At 34.8% G+C, this 23570-nt stretch overlaps 1 protein-coding gene across 1 annotated transcript in view; it reads left to right on the top strand.

The window, feature by feature from the left end:
• The window catches only part of LOC133205353 (Fanconi anemia group A protein homolog), a 122661-nt gene that overhangs the window by 39677 nt on the left and 59414 nt on the right, over positions 1 to 23570 (top strand). Inside the window, exons 11-17 of the mRNA XM_061341152.1 lie at positions 1606 to 1682; positions 3403 to 3544; positions 5899 to 6032; positions 10342 to 10452; positions 16737 to 16832; positions 16940 to 16990; positions 19332 to 19420. Of these exons, the coding sequence (XP_061197136.1) occupies positions 1606 to 1682; positions 3403 to 3544; positions 5899 to 6032; positions 10342 to 10452; positions 16737 to 16832; positions 16940 to 16990; positions 19332 to 19420 (700 nt within the window). The remainder of the gene's footprint in view (positions 1 to 1605; positions 1683 to 3402; positions 3545 to 5898; positions 6033 to 10341; positions 10453 to 16736; positions 16833 to 16939; positions 16991 to 19331; positions 19421 to 23570) is intronic.

The raw sequence follows: 23570 nt of genomic DNA, 5'->3' as shown, positions 1-23570 counted from the left end.
TCATGCAAGATGGTGCAACAGCACATTCATCTAATATTGTATTAGATTATCTCAATGAAATCTTCAGTGACAAGGTGATTTCCCGACGATACCCTGAAGTGAAGGATTGTGGACAATCACAGTCCTGATTTGAACCCGTGCGATTACTTTCTATGGGGTACCTCAAGTCTTCTGTGTACAGGCCAAAACCGATGGACACAAATATGGTTTTGTCAAACATCAAACGGGAAGTTAAGAAGATCAGTGAAGAAATGTGTAAAAATGTTATTAATAATTTCAAAGTGCGAGTTAGGGAAGGGAAGCTGATGATAGGACGTCATTTAGAGAACGTCATTAATTATTGAAATGACAAATAGGTACTCTGTACTTTAAAGTTACATAATGAGTCAAAATCGTGTTTCTTTTAAGGTATCTGTATCATAAAGCGAAAGATTAATGAAAATTACGAGTATAGCGAGAATATGACAACTAAATTGCACTGCAGAGCAGGAAAAGACTGCACAATAAAAGTGCCGGAAAAACAAAGGTTGTACCTACCATTTCGTTGTTATCGTGCATGTCCAGGTCACGCCACTTTTATTTTTAGCGTAAACTTGTAAACAACATTCAATCGGAGCACGCAAAGGTGAGAAATATGTTCTAATAATCTTTTTTGAAGATTGTATCTAAATTCTTGGTCTACCAACATTCATTTTTTGGTACTCGAGACCATGGTAACTTCTTCAACTTTTCTGCGCACGTGTACAATAAGGAGGAAATGGTAAAACAATATTTTCCTGTTGGGTTATACAGAAATTATTTTTTTCTCCATAAAAATAGATTTTTTAGGTTCCCAAACCTGTAATTTTCTGAAACCTAATACTTTTAGGAATTGAACAAAATTTGCAAGGGTCATGTAAAAATTCTATGTTTGTCAATTTTCCCGTGTGTGCGTCACAGTGTCGCTTTAACCGCTGTTAAAATAACATTATTTGACATATTAACTAAATTATGCTACCAGAACAAACCTACGTGTTTGTTTTATAGGTGTACATATTATGATATAAATTTTTCAACATTAAATCTGCATTCCAAAAGTATGAAAGTGTTACCTTTCTTTTTGGACACCCTGTATTTTGGGTACTAATTGGCTTAGAATCATTAAACTTTGTCAGTTGATGCATCTTGGGTCTTCGGAGTAGGTCGACTGAAAAGTAGGTCACTATGACCTACTTTTGAAAATTTATGGCTTTAATTAAATATTTCAGGTACTAATTGGCTTAGAATCATCAAACTTTGTCAGTTGATGCATCTTGGGTCCTCAGAGAATGACAAGTGATAAGTAGGTCACCATGACCAACTTTCAGGTACTAATTTTCTTAGAATCATCTTGGGATTTCAGAGTGTTTCATCTAAAATGTAGGTCATGTTGACCTACCTTTGGAATTTCAAGCATTTCAAATAGAAGTGATAGGTTGTACAGTTTATCAGAAGAGTGATTCAAGGCCCTTGGGCCTCTTGTTTTGCTAGGTTCAGAGTCTTATTGCCATTTGTTGAGACTGAACAAACTTTGTCATTGTCCAGGACATTTCCTTATTTATATTTATGTGTGTTCATTGCTTTTAGTGGCAGATGCCTTAAAAACACAAAAAGAATGGACCTACAGCAAACTCTCCTCTTCACTGACTCTCTGGTACAAACAGGTACAGCAAATTCTCCTCTTCACTAGCTCTCAGGTATAGACAGGTAAAAACAGGTATAGCAAACTCCCCTCTTCACTAACTCTCAGGTATAGACAGGTAAAAACAGGTACAGCAAATTCTCTTCACTAACTCTCTGATATAAACAGGTACAGCAAACTCCCCTCTTCACTAGCTCTCAGGTATAGACAGGTAAAAACGGGTACAGCAAACTCCCCTCTTCACTAGCTCTCAGGTGTAGACAGATAAAAACAGGTACAGCAAACTTTCCTCTTCACTAGCTCTCAGGTATAGACAGGTAAAAACAGGTACAGCAAACTCTCCTCTTCACTAGCTCTCAGGTATAGACAGGTAAAAAACAGGTACAGCAAACTCTCCTCTTCACTAGCTCTCAGGTATAGACAGATAAAAACAGGTACAGCAAACTCTCCTCTTCACTAGCTCTCAGGTATAGACAGGTAAAAAACAGGTACAGCAAACTCTCCTCTTCACTAGCTCTCAGGTATAGACAGGTAAAAACAGGTACAGCAAACTCCCCTCTTTACTTAGTCTGTTAAAAACAGGTACAGCAAACTCTCCTCTTCACTTACTCTCTGGTACAAACAGGTAAAAACAGGTACATGTACAGCAAACTCTCCTCTTCACTTACTCTCTGGTACAAACAGGTAAAAACAGGTACAGCAAACTCCCCTCTTCACTAACTCTCTGGTACAAACAGGTAAAAAAAATCAGAAATTAATGTCATACCATATGTTGCAAAATCCAGCCAAAGTTATACATGTATCAATAATGAAATTGAATAGGCAGCACACAATGATTTTAAAATTAAACGTTGAAACTTTCATTAAAGGTTACATTAAATAAAGTTAACCATGTAATATTCATTCTGAGTTAAAGATATCCTTATAAATGAAAACAGAATTTCAATAAAAATCACCAGGACCAACTTCTCAACATGCTAAGTTGGAAAATGCACAAGAAATAGAGTAAAATCCCTTGAGGGTAAAAAAACCCCCAGAATATTTAGGAACTATTAATGTTTAAAATTTTCTGTTTAGTGTCGCTGCCTTCAGTGACCAATTTGTGATAGATGTTGGAACCCACTGACATTTTCTTGATTAGTGAACAGGTTACAGTTTTTGGAGCAAATCAATTTCCAAGTAACTATAAGTTCTACTTAAACCAAACTTGCAAGGATATTGATCTTGGAATGCACACTAACTAGAAAAAAATATGATGTTAGATTTGCCTTACTTATAGATAACATTCATCAATCAACATTCATCATTCATAATCTTTGATTACCTATACCTTCCCAATGACCTTTGACTTTACTGTTTATTGTGTACTAAACTCAGTTGTAAAGAAATTATTCAAGGTATTTTTATCAAACTTTATACACTAATACAAATTTTTCATGTTTCAATACTAATGAACCATGGGCAGGGCATTCATGTCCTATGGGCATATTTCTAGTTTTGGCCATGTTGTTCCTAGATGAGGGATGAACGTGTTTAAGCTTTGGTGTGTAAAGTAAATTGACATTTTTGTAGATTAGAGAGTAACTATTACCTTAAAAATGGATTACCTTAGAAAATGGATTTCAATTTCAATTAAAATGAACTTTAAACTTGTTTTGAGAAGCAAAGAATATTGACATTTTGAAATGTTGAATAAAAATGTTAAGATTTCTGATTTCTATGTAAATTTTCTGTTTGTGTAGTGTCTGGTAATGTTGGAGGCTGGAGAAGTCTTAGAACAGATGAAGGTTGTCATGGAGACACAGGAAGTGAACTGGCATGTAGTCCTCTCTTTCCTGTCCACAGCTGTTGTCTGTATGCCATTCCTCTCCAATCTCATACAAGGTAGAAACCAGTGGATCTTTTTACAAAAAATCTTACGACATATTTTGATCTTAAGTTAAAACTTATGATAAAAATCGTTTTCACAAAAATTCTTAAGAAAGTCATAAGTGCAAAATCTGTCGTAACTTTACAAGAGCCCCAACCCTCTCTTAAGTATTTTAAAACCGATTTTATTGTTAAAATAAAACCGCAAAAATCAAAATACACATTAAATTGAACTTTTAAAAGCAACTTCCAATAATATTTTATATTTTTTTCACAATCATTGTTGAAAAATTAAATGAAATACACTACAAAATATTTACGATATAAGTTTCACTTAAGATTGTTGAAAAAAAGGGGGGGTTGCAAGAGATTTGGTTGTCTTGTTAGTTTGTTTGAATTTTGAATTTTGGCTCACCTCGACGAAGTCAAGATGAGCTTATACTATACCCCCAGCATTAGCATTAGCAATAGCGTCGGCATCCTGGTAAAGTTTTAGGAACAGGTCCATTCCCCGGCATTGGCATCGGCATCCTGGTTAAAGTTTTAGGAGCAAGTCCATTCTCAAGTAACTATAAGACCTACCTGGACCAAACTTGCATTGCATCTAGGGATGGACACTACCACACTTGCTTCGGGTGCTGGATCTGACCTAGATTTTCCAGATGAGTGACCAGGTTAAAGTTTTAGGAGCAGGTCCATTCCCAAGTAACTATAAACCCTACCTGGACCAAACTTGCATGGATGATGCATCTAGGGATGGACACTACCAGACTTGCTTTAGATGCTGGATCTGACCTAGATTTTCCAGATAAGTGACCAGGTTAGAGTTTTTGGAGCAGGTCCTTTCCCAAGGAACTATAAGCCCTACCTGGACCAAACTTGCATGGATGATGATGTATCTAGGGATGGACACTTCCAGACTTGCTTTGGATTCTGAATCTGATATTAATGGATATTGATCTTGGGATGTACACTAGCTAGGAAAAAAATATGATGCATTGAGATTTGCCTTACTTATAGATAACATTTGTCGAGGTGAGCTTAGTAGTCTTTGATTACCTATGTTTTTTACTACAATAAGTTGAAATATCATGTTATTTGCTTGCAGTTTGAATTGGTTGCTTTTAATTATAGATTCTGTGTTTGAAGACTAGAAGTACTTTGGCATTGGTGTTGGCGCTCTAGCTGTCAGTGTGTCCGTCTCTAACCTTTATTTTCATGCCCCTCTTCGAAGAAGGGAGGGCATATTGTTTTGCTGCTCTGTCGCTTGGTTGGTCTGTCTGTTGGTCCATCAACAGTTTCGGTTCATTTTCTTCGCAGAGGTTGCACATACTGAAATGAAATTTCATATACAGATTTATCAAAAGAATATCTAGGTCAGGTTCTGTTTTGGGTACAATCGAGCAATGTTTGACATAGTTATGCCCCTTGGACTTAAAAACATCCAATTATTTGCAATTTTCATTCATTTTCTTTGCAGGGGTTGCACATACTGAAATGAAATTTGGTATACAGATTTATCTTAAGAATATCTAGATCAAGTTCTGTTTTTGGGTAAAATGGAGCAAACCCTATAATGTATGTCCGGGGGGGGGGGGGGGGGGGAGTTCATTTTAATTGAAATTTTCCACCTTCAGGTTTTGTTCAATTTCAATAAAATTTTGTACACTTTTTCATTCATTTTCAATTTCCTTGAATGACACATTTGTTAAACATGTAGATGCTTGCTTCACAAAGAATTTATCTAATTTGAAATGTGTGGAATACTGTTATGAATAGAAGTTGAAAAATCTAATGATATTGAAATGCTTCAATTCATTTAAATTTGCTGCCCCATTCTGCCTTATAAAAATTAATACTGTATAAAAATATTTTGCTGAGAAATACTTTATATTAAGGCCAGTAAAACTTAAGTCTTATCAGAGACTTTGGTTTTGTTTTCAGTTCAGGTGAACTGAAGGTTCAGTGTCTGTCTCTTTTCACATTTTCACAGCTACGGGACAATTTCAACTGATATATAAGAAGATCATTCAAGTTTATAAAAAATAAAGATTGTAACCACTCTGATAGCAAGATGATTAAAACAGAGGGGGAAAGGCCAGAGTCAGTAAAACTAGAGCCTGTGGATCAGAAATTTCATCTATATGTGGAAGGTTGGATTCAACTGCATTACCTCCCCCCCCCCCCCCCCCCCCCCCCCCAAGGATTGGATCAAGAAAAAAGTACAGACATATGCAATCTTTAAAAAAAATATCCCCAAGAAGCAAGGCCACAGTGTTTAAGATGAAAATGCAATGCAGACACAATAGGTACTCACAATTCTGCAAAGCAATATAAACACATGGAATATTCCATGTTACCTTTTACAGATTATGTTGATGCCTTGCTGAGAGATGGACTAGAGAGTTCTAATTTGGAGAACCTTGTCGTTGCCTTCCTCTTTGCCAGACAGTGCTGCTATGAAGGACCCCTGGTGTTTGATTCCTATCCAGACTGGTTTCAGGTAATAATCTCAAGATAAACCTTGAAAAAAAACAAAGGATTTTTAAGATATTTGAAAAACTCTAATGACTCATTTTCTACTCACACTTACATATAATGTCTTGCATGTTTAATACCAAGGCATGTTTCATGCTAAGAGATAATTTAAATATAGTGGTATCATATACATGTGTATATATACAAATCAATTTTGCAACAAAATGGTTACAATTAGATAATAAATAAACTAGTGTAAACATTTCCTCATTTAAATTCATTTATTTTCTTCTTGTTGAGAGGTTTTGAAGATGTCCCATTAATATACTCAGAAATTCAGATGAAATCTTTGGAAATCTTGTGATGAACCACTTAAGCATTGAATTCTTATTTTTGGATGTCGTCGGTCCAATAACACACCTGGCCATGATGACAAATTGAATACCGCGCGTTAGCGCTGTATGATAATTTGTCAGCACGGCCAGTTGTGTTATAGGACGGAGGCACTTGATTATACAGCGAACATTAGGTCACATACAATGTTTATATTCACGTTCAATATTGTCATAAATTTTACACAATACATGGTGTCTAATTAAGCCTTTACTAAACAGTTCTAATAGATGTAATAAGAATATAAAGTCTGACGACAACGTGCATTATATGTAATAACTCTCCTGATGCCCCTGTGCTAAAAATATTGCCAAGCGACTTTTAAAACTATAATTAAATTTAAAAAGAAAAACGGGTCGGGACACTTGGCAAGGGGTGAGAGAGGTCAAAGGGTGCTATGGTGTAAAATTTCATTGCAAAAACTCAAAAGCTTCTTGAGATATCTCCTGGAAACAAAAGTGTTACACACAGACAGAAATTATGAATTTATGACCTTGTCCTTTGACCTTTTGACCTCAAAAATCAATAGGGTTCTTTTTTAAGCCATAGGGAGTTGCTGTGAAAAATTTCATTGCAAAAGCTCAAAGGTTTCTCGAAATATTGCACAGAAACGAAAGTGTTACACACAGATGGAATTTATAAATTAAGGACGTTGAACTTTGACCTTTTGACCTCAAAATCAATAGGGTTTTTTTTTTAGCCCACAGGGAGTTGTGTAAAATTTTATTGTAAAAGCTCAAAGAATTCGCGAGATACAGCGCGGAAATGAAAGTGTTAAAACAGACAGAATTTATGAATTTATGACCTTGACCTTTGATCTTTTGACCTCGAAACTATTAGGGTTCTTCTTTAGGCCATAGGGAGTTGCTATGAAAATTCATTGCAAAAGCTCCAAGGTTTCTCGAGATATGGCACGGAAACGAAAGTGTTACAGACAGACAGAAATACAGACAGACAGACGGACAGACAGACCCAAATTAATATCCCTCACTTTCAGTGAAAGCGGGGGACAAAAAATACCAGCATTAAAGTCCACTTGAGTTTGACCTTAAACCTACTGTTCGGGATTACTTTTAAACCATTATAACTTTTATCTTTTGAATTTTTAGAGATAAAGCTTTATTATCTAGAAAGGTTACCACAATAATCCTTAATGCTTTATTAAAGGACTTATCGCATGTTTCTAAATTATTTGAAATTAAAAGTGTAAAACGTTCATTGTGACTACAGTTTATAAATTTTGTGCTTTTACTGCGGATAAACCGCGGTAATTAATCAATTATTGACTCAAATGAAAACCCCTGATTTAAAAATCTAAGTTAATTAGATAGCGATCACGTGACCCTGTGACGTCAAAGGCGACAATGGCTGATCAGCTCTTCACGTTAATCTTACGAAAATATACGCGATACAACCTGAATTTTCTGCGTTGTGGACGATCAAATCACTTATTTTATCGATATGAAATTGAATATCCAACCTTATATGTTACAATTGTCAGCAAGAAAAAATCTGAAAAATCTGTTAACATTGTTAGAATAGCAGCGACGATAGCGAGGGAGACGCGGCGAAGACGAAGAAACTCGCCATCAGAATACGATTTGATTTGTCATCTTATCACATGTATTTACGTATTTGATTCACAAATTTAACATTATATAACTTTGTTGTTCTTCGTTTTTAACATAATATTAATTTATGCAAGTCTTCATATGTTTTTTAAAGGATGGCGATCTTGAAAAATAATTTCCCGATCACGAAACATTGCCGTAATCAGAGCTACAGATTCTAAATGTTTGGAATAAAAAACGAAAATATCTCAAAAGCCTTATACCTTAGAACTAGTGAATGTTTCTATAGTAATTGAAAAGCACGTTAGAAATTAATTTTTTCAGCATTTTTCGTAATTAAGCTGCATTTGTCGTTGATAACTCCGTAAATAGTGTGTATATTCTCATCTCTCTATCACTGAATTGTCGCCTATGACGTCAGAGCAGTATTTCGCCGAAATCCGACTGAAATATGCATATTCCCGTATTTGAATTTCAACTCCCAATATCTCTTAAAATATGCTTTCAACAAAGTTTATTGTATTCAGTATTTTAATAAACAAGGTTGTAGATAATATTTTTCATAAAATTACGATTTTTGAAAAATCATGCGATAAGTCCTTTAAGGGAGATGCATAATATTCCTTGCAACACTTAAGTTCATTAACATGCAGAAAAATGAAAACATATATGTGGGAATCATAGGGGTGCAATGATACACGAACCTCACGATACGATATGTATCATGGTATTCAGTTCATGATACGATACGTATCACGATACATGACAAGGTTAAAAAGTCTTTCATATCATATTTTTTTAAAACTTGACAGGGTTATACAAAATGTTCATATTTTTTGATAATAATTAAAATAACATTTTGTTAACTTGAATTGGATTGTTAGGTAGATCTTTGAGTTGTGACAACATTCAAAACCAATAATGAACATTTACAGGGAACTACGGGGACCTTTCCTAATAATCTTCCTTTCAAATTGGAATGAAAAAGGAAGACATTCATTCTTTTATTCCTTTTATTTACGTAGAAAACCAGTTGTCATATTTCTCGTGTTAAAGGTGCTTGGACACAGATTTGAAGTTAATATTTTCTCAGATTTTCTGTATAATTTCATGACTTATATGTTGCTATAGCATTTCATACTAAAATATAATAAAAATCTTATTTCATCTCGAAGTTATTGAAACTTCAAATTTCTGGATGCATTTGATTGACACATCCTTGCACTTTCACAATTTTTAATTTTATTCTTAATACTTAAGAAAAGTGGCAGTTTTGTTGTGTATAAATGAAAAGTATTAAAACTATAATCCAGAAAATTCAGAGTAGAAATGTTCGAAAGCAAAACCCACTCACAGTATTGTCAGTCCGTGCTCAGTGGTGTGTGCAGACTTTAACAATTAAACTCACCCGGTGAATCGTAAACATTAACAATAACAGAGCTCGTGCCCTGTTTACAGAAACAGTTTACGTTTCACGGGTGTATTCAATTTGTTAAACTCTGTACACAACACTGAGCACAGGCTGACGATATTAGTGAGGGGGTTTGCTTTCGCACATTTCTACTCTGAATTTTCTGGATTATAGATGTAATGTTTTTCATTAATACAGAACAAAATCGCTTCTTTTCTTAAATATTAAGGATAAAAAATAAAATTTGTGAAAGTGCAAGGATGTGTTAATCAAACACGTCCAGGAATTCCTAGTTCCAATAATTTCCAGATAAAATAAGTTTTTAATTATATTTTCGTGTGAAATGCTATTGCAATATATAAGTCGTAATATTATACAGAAATTTTGAGAAAATATTAACTTCAAATCTGTGTCTAAGCACCTTTAATAAGTTTTAGTCAACAAGACAGCAAATTTTCATCGAAATACACACCGTGATGAAATATCGTGTATTACCAAAGAATACATTTAGATCTAAAGGGTTTATCATTTGTCTTAACACCTATAACTTATAATCACATTAAGTCCTTCTCCGTGTTAAATCTGAGGTCTGTAAGATGCTGGAGATGAGTAAATGCGTTATCGGCGACGTCACGTTTTGCGCGGAAGCCATTTTGAAATAGTAAAAAAGGAAATAAAACAGATAATTCTGCACCGATTGAACTGAACTGCGATATCAGTTTAGCGTATCGTGAATTGAACCGTGGAAAAATATACCGCGATATACTGTCAAACGGTTTATCGTTGCACCCTTAGGGAATCACCAGACAATGAAAGTTAATATTAACAATTCTAAAATGTCAAAGGTAGCAAGTCTACAGCTAATGACGAAGTATGCACTCTTAAAATGTCTTACTTTGTCTGTGATTGTAATTCTTAAAGTATGTTGTAAGTATAATTGTGTGATTTTATTTTTGTAGAAAATGTTTTCGGAGTCGGCTCAGAATCCTGGTGGAAGCAGAAAGACTTTTACGTGTCTCATTAAGTTTCTCACAGATATGGTGCCATTTGAGTCTTCATTGCATTTAAAAGTATGCTGTGACACTTACAAAATGTATCTAACCTAAGATAAGAAGTAAAAACTCGTGATACATTATTTTGACAATTTTTACATCACCTGAGTTACTCAGGTGACCTATTGCTATCTGTTTTTGTCCATCTTCATGCGTCATTTGTTAACATTATAACATTTTTAACTTCTTCTCTGGAACCACTGAACCAATTTTGGCACATAGCATTTGTTAGTGAATGGGAACAAAAATGATGAAATTGGTGGTCCCTGTCCCCCTGGGACTTGAGGGCTGGGGCTAAAACCATCAAAATTAATGCAATCTTTAAAAATCTTCTTCTTTACTCCTGGACATCAAGCAGTTGAACTCTTGCCATGATTGTAATAAGCATTGAGTTAATACCTAAATTTGTGAAATTCATGGCAGAAAATTCAAGGGTTCTTGAGTTCAGATCATACTCTAATGTTCAAATGGTGAAAATGCATAAACTCTTTAAAAATCTTCTTCTCTCTCCCTGTGTATTAAGCAGATAAGGCAATAAACTACATAGATGCAATATGATGATGCCTCTTCCAAATTGTGAAATTTGTGGCCCAAGGGTCAGGGGTTCTAGGAGGGGGGGGGGGGGGGTCAATTGATTTTAAAGTGAAAATGCATCATTTCCCCAAATATCTTCCTCTGCTCCAGAGTATATAGCAGATAAACTAAGCACTTGGTTATAATAAACAAGGATGCCTCTTCCAAATTTTTATACCCCCCGCAAACGAAGTTTAGGGGGGGTATATTGGAATCACCATGTCCGTCTGTCTGTAGACGAGATTTTGTCCAGGTCGTTTCTTGGAAACTATTGCAAGGATTTGTCTGAAAATTTGTACACTTATTCTTTGCCATATGAAGGTGTGCACCTGGTTTTTTCATCATGATTGGATAATTTTTCTGCATTTTACAGGTCTTTTTTTCATTTTTATTGTGTGGTTTTGTCTGGACCTGTTCTCAGAGGCTATTGCATAGATTTGTATGAAAATTTGTACACTCATTATTTACCGTATGAAGATGTACACCTGGTATTTTCAACATTATTTGATAATTTTTCTGCATTTTACAGATGTTTTTTTTTTTCATTTTTATTGACTTAGTCATTATGGGTTTATAAATGTCTAAGGTTTGAGACATAGAATCTAGAACATCTGAAGTGTACAAAAATGTGAACTACAGCTTAAAACTACTCATTAAAACTGAAAAAAAAACATCACCAGGTATTAAAAACAGTTTTTACATTACACAGCAGATAGTGTAAATCCATTTGTCCCTTGGGAGTAATGAGTGGACATGCATCCAGTTAAAGATTAATTAATGAGTTCAGTGTGGGAAGCTGTTAGGGCATCTCTGATCAAGCAGGTCTTATCTATATCTCCTGGGAATTGGGCAGAAAGAAATAAAGATCTCTGTTGTCTAAGTCTCTTAATTGTAATTTATGTTTGTCAAAATACATAGTTACTGGAACCAGCCTTTTATTTTTAGAATGAGTTTGATATAAAGGTATTAAGATCAATTTGATTTTGTATAATTAATTATCATGATATTTTTTTTTCAACAATCAATTTGCAGAGTGTCATGTCTCACAAAGATGACAGATAGTTGCAAACTATTTCTTCAATGTAATAAAAAAACACTGTAATTATTAGTATTGATGTTTTATTAGGCTGCACCTTAATTTCATTCATTAAAAAAAATATAATGAGTAATTAAATTTTCACTCTAAATGTTAAAGCAAATTGTGAACACCTCTCACATCTAGAAAACATTAGTGATTTGGTACCTTCTCTGAAAAACCCAGCGGGGGGTATTTGTCCCTTTCGGACAGTTCTAGTTTAAATTTGTGGCCCCAGGGTCAGGAGCTTTTATTGGAGGGGCTGTATTGATTATACAGTGTAATTGCATTATTTCATGGCCTCAGGGTCAGGGGTTCTGGTATAAGGGCTGGGCTCTATTGATTATAAAGTGAAAATACATTAATTCTTTGGAAATTTTCTTCTCTGCTCCTGGGTATTAAGCAACCAACTTAAGTGCAAAGTTATGACAAAAAAGGTGCCTTTTCCACAATTGTGAGATTCATAGTTCCTTGGTTAGGGGCTCTGGTGTTAGGGCAGGGCTCTATATATCAGATAGTTAAATTGCATTAATTCTTTGAAAATCTTCTTCTATACCCCTGTGTATTTAGCAGTCAAACTAAATGCTTGGCTATGATGAGCAAGGATTCCTCTTCTAATGTTAAATTCATAGCTTCTGGGTCAGGGATTCTGATATTAGGACAGGCTCTGTTGAATATGTGCTAAAAATGCATTATTTCTTTGAAATTGAGAAAAAGTTTCATACAAAGAAGTAAGAAAAAAATCAATACAGTGCATACAGCAGGAATAAATTGACTCTTTTTGACTTTGAATTTGAAAAAATAGCTTTGATTAACAATTTTGAGGCAAAAATTGTAATCTGGTGGGCTCTGCCCCTGGGTATTTAGCAAATGTACTAATTGCATGGTTATGATGAGCAAGGGTGCTTCTTCTAAAATTGTGAATTTCAAGGCCCCTGGGTCAGGGATTCTTGTTTTAGGGTGAGGCTGTGTTGAATCTATAGTGAAAATGTATTATTTCCTTGAAAAATTGCTGCACTGCTCTTGGGCATCTAAGAGGCAAATAGAGTACAAAGTTGTAATAAGCAAGGGTATTTTTACCAGATTTATAAAATCCTAATCCATTTGGTCAAGTGTTCTGGTGCAGGGCATTTCCATTATGAAAAAAATAGCGACTTTGCTTAAATTGGGGAGGGAGATTCATACAAAGAAGTAAGGGAAAAAAATCTTACCAGTGCAAAAAGCAGGTATAAATTGACTCCTTTTGACTTTAAATTTGAAAAAAAAATAGCTTTGATTAACAATTTTGAGGCAAAAATTGTAATCTGGTGGGCCTGGAACAATTATATGAACGTTATATAATTATATATATAATTATATGAATGTTGAACTCCATGGGACTGAGAAAAAACTTCGAGATACCCAAGGATTCAAGATATGGAGGGTAAAATACTTGAAGAATAAGTAGTTGGGACTTCCAAATAACTTTGAAATATCCATGGTATTTGAGATGTCAGTGTTCGGATACTGAAGTTCAACTGTACCTTCTTTATAGCATTGGGAATGGGGCCTAATTTTTGCCCCTTACAAACCCTCAAAAGACCCTGAGAGCTAGCTGTATTAATTTGTAAGTTATTTTCTTTGCCATTCACCTAACAACATTGGTTCATGTTTAAGTTTATTTTGTTTTATATTATACTTCTATGAATTTTTACAGTGTTGTATTTTACTCAGGTGACCTTAAGGCCCTTGGGCCTCTTGTTTGTAGGACTAAAGTCATATTTCTCCTTAATATGCATAGATCAGATACAAACTCTCTGTTTAGCAGTCATTTTTAGCTCTTCTGAGCCAAAGGCTTAAAGAGCTAATGCTATGGCCGTTTGTGCGGTGTGCGTAAACTTTTTAGAATATGGGCCATGACTCAAGAACCCCTTGGCCAATTATTGTCAAATTTGTCACAGGGTATCCTTGGCCCTAGGGCTCCCTTTTGTACTAAAACTAGGGTTGTGACCCTTAAACAAGGGGAGATAATTAGGAAAATAAAACCAAAAGTACTGGTTGCTAAAAAATCTTCTCAAGAACCACTGGCAGATTATCACCAAACTTAAACAAAAGGATGAGGATATGTTGTAGATTAAAAATTGTTCAAGGCATCACCCTGGGCAGGGGTAGACAAATAGAAATTTTCAGAACTTGTCTTTGGGCAGGTTACCATCGTAAAATTACTTGTCCTACCAAAAAATATGCTTGTCCCACCTTTTTCTTTAAAAACTAAAACATTTTCATTACATTTAGGACCAACTTTGACCCACAATCACTTAACTCTTCCACTGAGTGTCTGTGCTGTGCATTGATTATTAAATTTAAATTTTAAAGTACATGTACATGTCAATGTATGCACACGAAAATGCACTTATACATTTCTCTATATTTTTTAAATGAAAATAATACACCTGTATCTTCATTCTTTTATTATGAAAAACACTCCCGAATGTCGACTAAGGGTTCAACTTCATGACTGTGTGTGTTCGCCGGTCAATACCTCCAATTTTTAAAATAACAACGAGATTGTTTGTATCGTGTATTTTTACGGCACAAGTTCTACATTTTGACAATTCAAAGGTCCAAAATCCTCTTCAACTTTTTTGACATGACATTGATAACTGCCATGTTTTACTTCTCATTTATATTTTATCAAGACATGAATGGGTAATTCTAGAGGAGTTCCTACCTAGTATTCGATGTAGTGGTCAACTGCATCGAAAACAGATACTTTGATGTGATTCATTATATTTTAGCAGCGGTAAAACAGAACAACATTTGAGTATATGATTTTTTGTTAACTGGAAAAGCACTTGTCTGCAGGCAGGTACCAGTTATCAAATAACTTGCCTGCCAAACAAAATTGGTTGTCCCGGGCGTCGGGCAATGCTTTTTGTCTAGCCCTGCCTGGGGCAAAGGGCGTGGTCTCAAGGTCACTTCAAAGTTGACCAAAAATTACATTTTATTAAAATGTTGATATTTTGCTTACTATAAGGACTAGGATCATCAAATCTTGTCAGTTAATGCATCTAAGGACCTCATATCATGTTGACTCAAAAGTAGGTCACGGTGACCTACTTTTAAATTTTGCGGCCATTCTTTTTCAAAATGATTTAGAAGCATATTTTGAACAATTTAAGGCCTATGATCATCAAACTTTGTCAGTTGATGTATCTTGGGTCCTCAAAGTACGTCAACTAAAAAGTAGGTCAGCTTGACCTACTTTTTGAATGTTATGGCTAAATCTTTTTCAAATCAATTAAGGTCATTTATTCGAATACCGAGAGGATAAGAATCATTAAATCTTGTAAGATGATGCATCTTGGGGCAATAAAACATATTTATTAAAAAGTAGGTCACAGTGAACTCATTTGAACTTTGCAGGCATTCGATTTCAAAGCGTTTAAGAGACATAATTTGGACATTTTAAGGCCTATGATCATAAAACTTTATAAGAATCATCAAACTTTGTCAGTTGATGCATCTTGGGTCCTTTGAGTACAACAACTGGAAAGTAGGTCACTGTGACCTACTTTTGAAAATTTTTGGCTTTAATTAAATTTTTTCAGGTACTTTTTGGCTTAGAATCATTAAACTTTGTCAGTTGATGATCTTTGGTCCTTGGAGTACAACAACTGAAAAGTAGGTCACAGTGACCTACTTTTGAAATTTTATAGCTGTATTTAATATTTTCGGGTACTATTTGGCTTAGAATCATCAAAATTTGTCAGTTGATGCATCTTGGGTCCTCTGGGTAGGTTGACTGAAAAGTAGGTCACCATGACTTACTTTTGAAAATTTATGGCTTTAATTAAATATTTTGGGTTCTAATTGGCTTAGAATCATCAAAATTTGTCAGTCGATGTATATTTGGTCCTCGGAGTACAACTGAAAAGTAGGTCACTGTGACCTACTTTTGAAAATTTATGGCTTCAATGAAATATTTCAGGTACTAATTGGCTTAGAATCATCATACTTTGTCAGTTGATGCATCTTTGGTCCTTGGAGTACAACAACTGAAAAGTAGGTCACTTTGACCTACTTATAAAATTTTATGGTTATAATTTTAAAAAATATTTTAGGTATTAATTGGCTTAGAATCATCAAACTTAGTTGATAGGTCCTCAGAGAATGACAAGTGATAAGTAGGTCACCATGACCAATTCTCAGGTACTAATGGCTTACAATCATCATGGGTTCTCAGAGTGTGAATTGGAATTTCAAGGGTTTATCTAAATATGCAGGATACTTAGAGGCTTCAAATAGACGTGATAGGTTGTACAGTTTATCAGAAGAGCGATTTCAGGGCCTTGGGCCTCTTGTTTAATAATATATCAAAATGTATATCATTTTCAGTAATTCACATCAGTTCTGCACATCATGGTTTCATGTGTGCAGGATACAGTTAAAAGCTTACAGACACAAAAACACACTCAAAAGAAATGATCCAACAAAGCAGGGCAGAAGCTACTAACAGTTTTGAATAACTGCCCAATTGTATGCTAGGGAACAGGAAGCAAACAGATTACCATATATTTATATGAATTTAGACTACATAAAGCTTTGCCCAAAACAGATGTCCACTCATAAATTAAGCAAATGCGTTCATACGTTTTTTTTTTTCTTTTATAAGGCCCACATAGTAAGACCACCTTTTGTACCTCCAAAGTGTAGAGAGCTCTTCACAGACTACATCATGTTAGCAAAAACCAGACTAGCAGATTTAAAGGTAATATGTCATCTCAATGTACATGAGAATGCATTTAATTGATAAAAATGTTCATTATCTGAAATATGGTACTTTGTACATACACTTGTTGTTTTTTATCATTTCAGCAACCTTTGGATGCAGAATCTGAAGATAAAGATCAAGGAGGCAGGAAAAAGGTTTTTACATTCTTTTTACAGTGTACATTATTTTGAGACTATACTGACAGCTCTAAAGATTTCCTAAGAGATTTAAATGTTTTGAGATTTAATATCTTTCCAGTAATTCATACTCTACAAACAGTTTTCATCCTTTACATTTTAGATCTTAATCAGTGCACCAATGACATTGTATCTATCAGTTGCCATTTTCAGGACACCTGAGTCATTGAGGTGACCTATTGCTTTCTCTTTTGTCCGTTATTGTCTGTTGGTCTTAAACTTTTGAATATTTTTAGCTTCTTCCCTGGAACCACTCAACCAATTTCAGCCAATTTTAGTACATAATATTTATGAGCAAAGAGAAATAAAACGTGCGAGTTTTATGGTCTTGGCACTCCTGGTGCCTGAGGGGTGGGGCCAAAACAACCATCATTAATTTAATCTTCAAAAATCTTCTTTACTCCTGGATATCAAGCAGTCAAACTGTTATCATGATTGTTATATGTATAGAGTCCTTAACCAAAACTTTAAAATTCATGGCCCCAGGGACAGAAATTCTGGTGGGGCTTTATTGGTCAATTAATGATAATGCATAAATTCTGTAAAAGTCTTCTTCTTCCCCATGTATATTTTGCAGACAACTTAGTGCATTGTTATGAGGAGCATGGGTGCCTCTTCCAAAATTATGAAATTCATGGCCATTGAATCAGGATAGTTAGGGTGGGGCTATATTGATCATATGCCTTAATTCTTTGAAAGTGTTCTCTGCTCCTGGGTACTAAGCAGACAAACTAAATTCATTGTTAGGATAGACAGTGGGTGCAATATTTTGCAGAATCAAAACATTATGCTACACTGGTGCCTCGTTTATATTTGTGAAATTCATGGTCCCTGGGTCAGTTTGTTTTGTGTTGGGGCAGGGCTCTTTTAATCATATAGTGAAATTGCATTAATTCTTTGAAAATTTTCTTCTTTTCATATGGGTACTAAGCAGAAAAACTCATATGGGTACTAAGCAGAAAAACTAAGTGCATGGCTATGATAAGCATGGGTGCCTCTTCCAAAACTGTTAAATTCATGGCCCCTGGATCAGGATTCTGAAGCTAGAGCAGGACTCAATTAATAATATGTGGAAATTTTTTTTCTGCTTTGAGAGAAGTTATTCCCATTTTATTATTCCCATTTGATAATTAATCCCTGCAAGGCCTAAAAAATATTTATAGCTTGGTTCTCAGGCCAGTTTTCTCAAAAATAAATGCGGGAGAGAGGTTTTTTTTTCCTTTTTACTTAAAAAAAAAACAGATGCGGGATTTTTTTTTTTTTTTAATTTCAAAACTAGCAACTTTTAATTAATGATGCTTCAACATTGAGTGTAGAAATCACATATTTCCTGCTTCTTTCTCTTTTCTCTTGCATTTTCTACATTCCGATGAATCGTGTAATGAAACGACGGCATCCTAACAACCAGACATTGTGTTAAACTTATAGAATCGCTTAGGTATCACAGCCAATCTAAATGACTCAGCACTATAAATAGCTCTTATGATTTTATTAAAACATTGTCAAATTTCCCAGTCTTTGGTTTACCCACACTACATGAAATCAGAAAATCTTGCTGAAGCTTTTCTGGAAATGTCCAAGTTCCGAGGTTAGAGAGTCATCATAACTTGGACCCAAGGTCATTCTGGCAAGTTCAAGGTCACTGGAATAAAAAATAAAATTCATGACTTTCAAGAATTTCCTTGAGAAACACTTGATGTCCATATTTCACTAAAAGATTACCTATTACCAGATGATGTGTCATTTTTTAAGCAAGGTGTTTTTGGCAAGTTCAAGGTCACATTTGAATTTGATTTGACACTTTGAAAAAAGCCAGGGGTATCATTTTGTGAGCTTGTTCACAATACCTCTAGTTATGCAGTGCAGTGCAATCAAGGCAGGGGGGTTCAATTCTTTTTACATGGTATTAATTCATCCCCAAATCAAGGGTTCAAATTTTCAAATCACTGTGAAATTATCCTCATTTAGTGTTAGTTCAAAATTTTCTGAATTATTGCCCTTTGGGCAAAAAAAAAATAGATGCATTGAAGTTTTCCAATGGGGTAAATAATAAAAAAAAATGCATATTGTGGCCCTGGAAAAAAAATCCAAACTTGCATTGTGACTGCTAAGGCCAATCGGCCTTGTGTTGTGCTGATGAATATTAAATCCATGAAATGGCTATGATGTATATTTTGGCTCATTCTGTGCTGATTAAAAAAACATTGACATTTAAGATGCAAAATTACTGAAATTGTGAATTAGATGTGAAGTATGTATTTTTTATTCCTGTATAATGAAGGTTAAGGTGATATTGCAGATGAATGAACAGATAGAAGAAGATATCCAGAAGGCATTGGTTTTGTTTGAGTCCACCAAAAAAATCCCAACATCCATAATGGAAGCTAGGTAATGGGATCTTGAGAAAACCTTACATTATTGTACTGTTATTTATGCCCCACCATAAATTTGGCGGGGTCATATAGTTTTTGTCATCTCCATCCTTCCGTCTGTCCATCCGTCACACTTTGCGGTTAGCTCACTTTCAAAGTTCAAGATATTCATGCGATGATACATATTGATGAGAGCTATTCAACTATGGCAGAATTTTCTGACCTTGACCTTCCATGTGACCTTGACCTTGCTATTTATATTTTGTGTGTAGCTCAGTTTCAAAGCAATCATTACAGACATTTTTATCAAAACTCTAACACTGATGCGTATTTATCTAAGCTATTTTACTATGACATTATATATAGCATTGACCTTCTTGTTGACCTTGACCTCACTGTTCCCTTTTTTGTGTTTAGCCCAGTATCAAAGCAACTATTGAAGGTATTTTTATCAAAACTATTGCACTTGTACATGTTTGTGGTAGCTAATCAATTGTGTTTTAATTTCCTGACCTTGACATTTCCTACAGTCTAGACCCATTTATTCCTCTTTTTGCAATTAACTTAGTTTCCAAAAAATGGTTCATGATATATCATGTTCATACAAAGATCAAATTAATGTTGTATAGATATAAAAATGTTCAAATGATGGAGAAAATGATCCCAAAGAAGGGTAAAAAATTAACATATTTCAATATAAAGGATGACTATTTAGTCATATGAAGAAAGCAGGACTAAAATTTGTCAAATTATGTGCGAACAACTTCTTTTGTGAAGTTTTAAGTCTGTTCAGTCTAATGGACTAACCTATGTGCTTGAACCCTGTTCACAGTATCATTCTCTAAGGTCCAAGGGCCTTTAGTATTTGTCATGTCCATAATATTGTTGAGAGCTATTGAACTTCATCAACATTTTTTTACCTTGACTTTTCATGTTACCTTGACCTCTCTTTTAAAAAAAAATGTGTATACTCAGTTTCAAAGAAACTTTTCAAAGTATTTTGATCAAACTTTATATGCTAATACATTTTGATGAAAGCTATTTTACTGCATCAAAATATTTGACCTGGACCTTTCCTTTGACCTTGACCTCATTTTCAGCTCACCTCAACAAAGTGGGGGGATCTTACATGTATGTAATACCCTTGGTATCAGCGTCCCAGATTTTTTGGAGCAGATTCTTCTGTGCCCTATATTAATCATGCATAGAGGATGCTTCTAGTATGTTTCATTGTACCAGTCAAGGTTTCAGATGCTGCAATTTCAGCCAAAGAATGACCAGAGTAATGTTTTTGGAGCAGGTTAAATTTTTGGAGCAGGTCTCATTTCCAAGTAACTGTAAGTCCTATTTTGATCAAACTTGCATGGATGATAGATCTAAGAATGCACACTAGAGACTTGCTTCAGATGCTAGATCTGACCTACATTTTCCGGATGAGTGACCAACTTCAAGTTTTCGGAGCAGGCCCCATTTCCAAGTATCTATAAGCCCTATGTTAACCAAACTTGCATAGATGATACATCTAAGGATGCACACCACCTGACTTGTTTTGGATGATGGATCTTACCTTCATTTTCCAGATGGGTTACCAGGTTTAAGTTTTTGGAGCAGATCCATTACCAAGAAACTATAAGGGCTATCTGAACCAAACTTGCATGGATGATGCATCTGAGGATGCACACTCTCAAACTTGGTTCAGATGCTGGATCTGACTTTCATTTTCTGGATGAGTGACTAGTTAAAAGTTTTAGGTTAGTCCATTCCCAAGTAACTGCAAACCCTATCAGACCAAAATTGCATAAATGTTACATCTAGGGATGCACACTACTAGATTATTAGTTTAGTGCGTGACTTTGCCTTACTTAAAGACAACATTCGTTAAGGTGAGATCTGTAATCTCTGATTACCTATGTTTAAAAAGAATGTGTTTAGCTCAGCTTTAAAGAAAAAATATTTTATCAAACCTTATATGCTAAAGCATTTTTAGCTCTTCTGAGCCAAAGGCTCAAAGAGCTAATGCTATGGCCATTTGTGCGGTGTGCGTAAACTTTTTAGAATATGGGCCATAACTCAAGAACCCCTTGGCCAATTATTGTCAAATCTGTCACAAGGTACCCTTGGCCCAAGGGCTCCCTTTTAAATTAAAACTAGGGTTGTGACCCTTAAACAAGGGGAGATAATTAGGAAAATAGAAACAAAAGTACTAGTTGCTAAAAAATCATCTTCTCAAGAACCACTGGGTAGATTATCACTAAACTTACACAAGAGGATGAGGATATGTTTTAGATTAAAAATTGTTCAAGGCATCACCCTGGGGCATAGGGTGTGGTCTCAAGGTCACTTCAAAGTTGACCAGAAATTACATTTTTTTAAAATGTTGATATTTTACTTATCATCAAATCTTGTCAGTTAATGCATCTAAGGACCTCATATCATGTTGACTCAAAAGTAGGTCACGGTGACCTACTTTTTAAATTTTGCGGCCATTCTTTTTCAAAATGATTTAGAAGCATATTTTGAACAATTTAAGTCTTGTGATTATCAAACTTTGTCAGTTGATGTATCTTGGGTCCTCGAAGTACGTCAGCTTGACCTACTTTTTGAATTTTATGGCTAATCTTTTTCAAAACAATTAAGGTAATTAATTCAAATACCGAGAGGTTTAGAATCATTAAATCTTGTAAGATGATGCATCTTGGGCCCATAAAACATATTTATTAAAAAGTAGGTCACAGTGAACTCATTTGAACTTTGCAGGCATTCGATTTCAAAGCGTTTAAGAGACATAGTTTGGACATTTTAAGGCCTATGATCATAAAACTTTATAAGTTGGTGCATTTTGAGTCCTCAAAAAATGTCAACTGAAAAGTAGGTCACTGTGACCTACTTTTCAATTTATATGACTATAATTGAATATTTCAGGTACTAACTGGCTTAGAATCATCAAACTTTGTCAGTTGATGCATCTTGGGTCCTCTGAGTATTTAGCTGAAAAGTAGGTCACCGTGACCTACTTTTGAAAATTTATGGCTTTAATGAAATATTTCAGGTACTAATTGGCTTAGAATCATCAAACTTTGTCAGTTGATGCATCTTGGGTCCTTGGAGTACAACAACTGAAAAGTAGGTCACTTTGACCTACTTATAAAATTTTATGGTTATAATTTTAAAAAATATTTTAGGTATTAATTGGCTTAGAATCATCAAAGTTAGTTGATGAGTCCTCAGAGAATGACAAGTGATAAGTAGGTCACCATGACCAACTCTCAGGTATGAATTGGCTTAGAATCATCTTGGGTTCTCAGAGAGTGAATTGGAATTTCAAGGGTTTATCTAAATATACAGGATACTTAGAGGCTTCAAATAGAAGTGATAGGTTGCACAGTTTATCAGAAGAGCGATTCAAGGCCCTTGGGCCTCTTGTATTAAGTTCTATTGAACCGTATCAAATTTTTTTTACCTTGACCTTCCCTTTGACCCAGGCCTCACTTTTCTCAAATTTGCATTTAGCTCAGTTTCAAAGAAACTATTCAATATATTTTATTGTGAGCTTATGCACATACCTAATTTGTTGAGAATTCCTGAACAATCCAAGATTCGGGGGCATATAGTTTTTGCTCTCTGACTGTCTCTTTGTGGACAAAAACTTTAGTCTCACTCATAACTTCTCATTATTTGGAGCTATGGCTTTCATACTTCACGTATTTTTTTCTTGTGATGAAACCTTTCCTTTGGTACCAAAAGTTTTGACCCTTTGATCTTGACCTTGGAGTTTGACCTTTTTTTTAAAAAACTTGGAACCTCGGCCATAACTTTTGGACAATTGGTGCTAAGACTTTTATATTTACTATGTTTATTCCTTGTGACAAGACCTTTCCTTGGGTACCAACAATTTTGACTTATTATCCTTGACCTTGGAGTTTGATCTACCTTTGAAAAACTTTAACCTTGGTCATTACTTTTTAATAGTTGGTGCTAGGGTTTTTATATTTCACATGTGTATTCCTTATGGCAAGACTTTAACCTTGGCCATAACTTTTGAATGGTTGGTGCCAGGGGTTTCATATTTAAAAGGTGAATTCCTTGTGACAAAAACTTTCTTTGGGTACCAACATTTTTATCTCTTGACTTTGGAGTTTGACGTGCATTTGTGAAACTTTAACCTT

Source organism: Saccostrea echinata, unplaced genomic scaffold (assembly GCF_033153115.1).
Source record: "Saccostrea echinata isolate AGI-Se365-2 ecotype Australia unplaced genomic scaffold, CSIRO_AGI_Sech_v1 ptg000054l, whole genome shotgun sequence".
Lineage (NCBI taxonomy): Eukaryota > Metazoa > Mollusca > Bivalvia > Ostreida > Ostreidae > Saccostrea > Saccostrea echinata.
The sequence above is the reverse complement of the archived record's forward strand: the minus strand, read 5'-3'. Positions and strand labels throughout refer to the sequence as shown.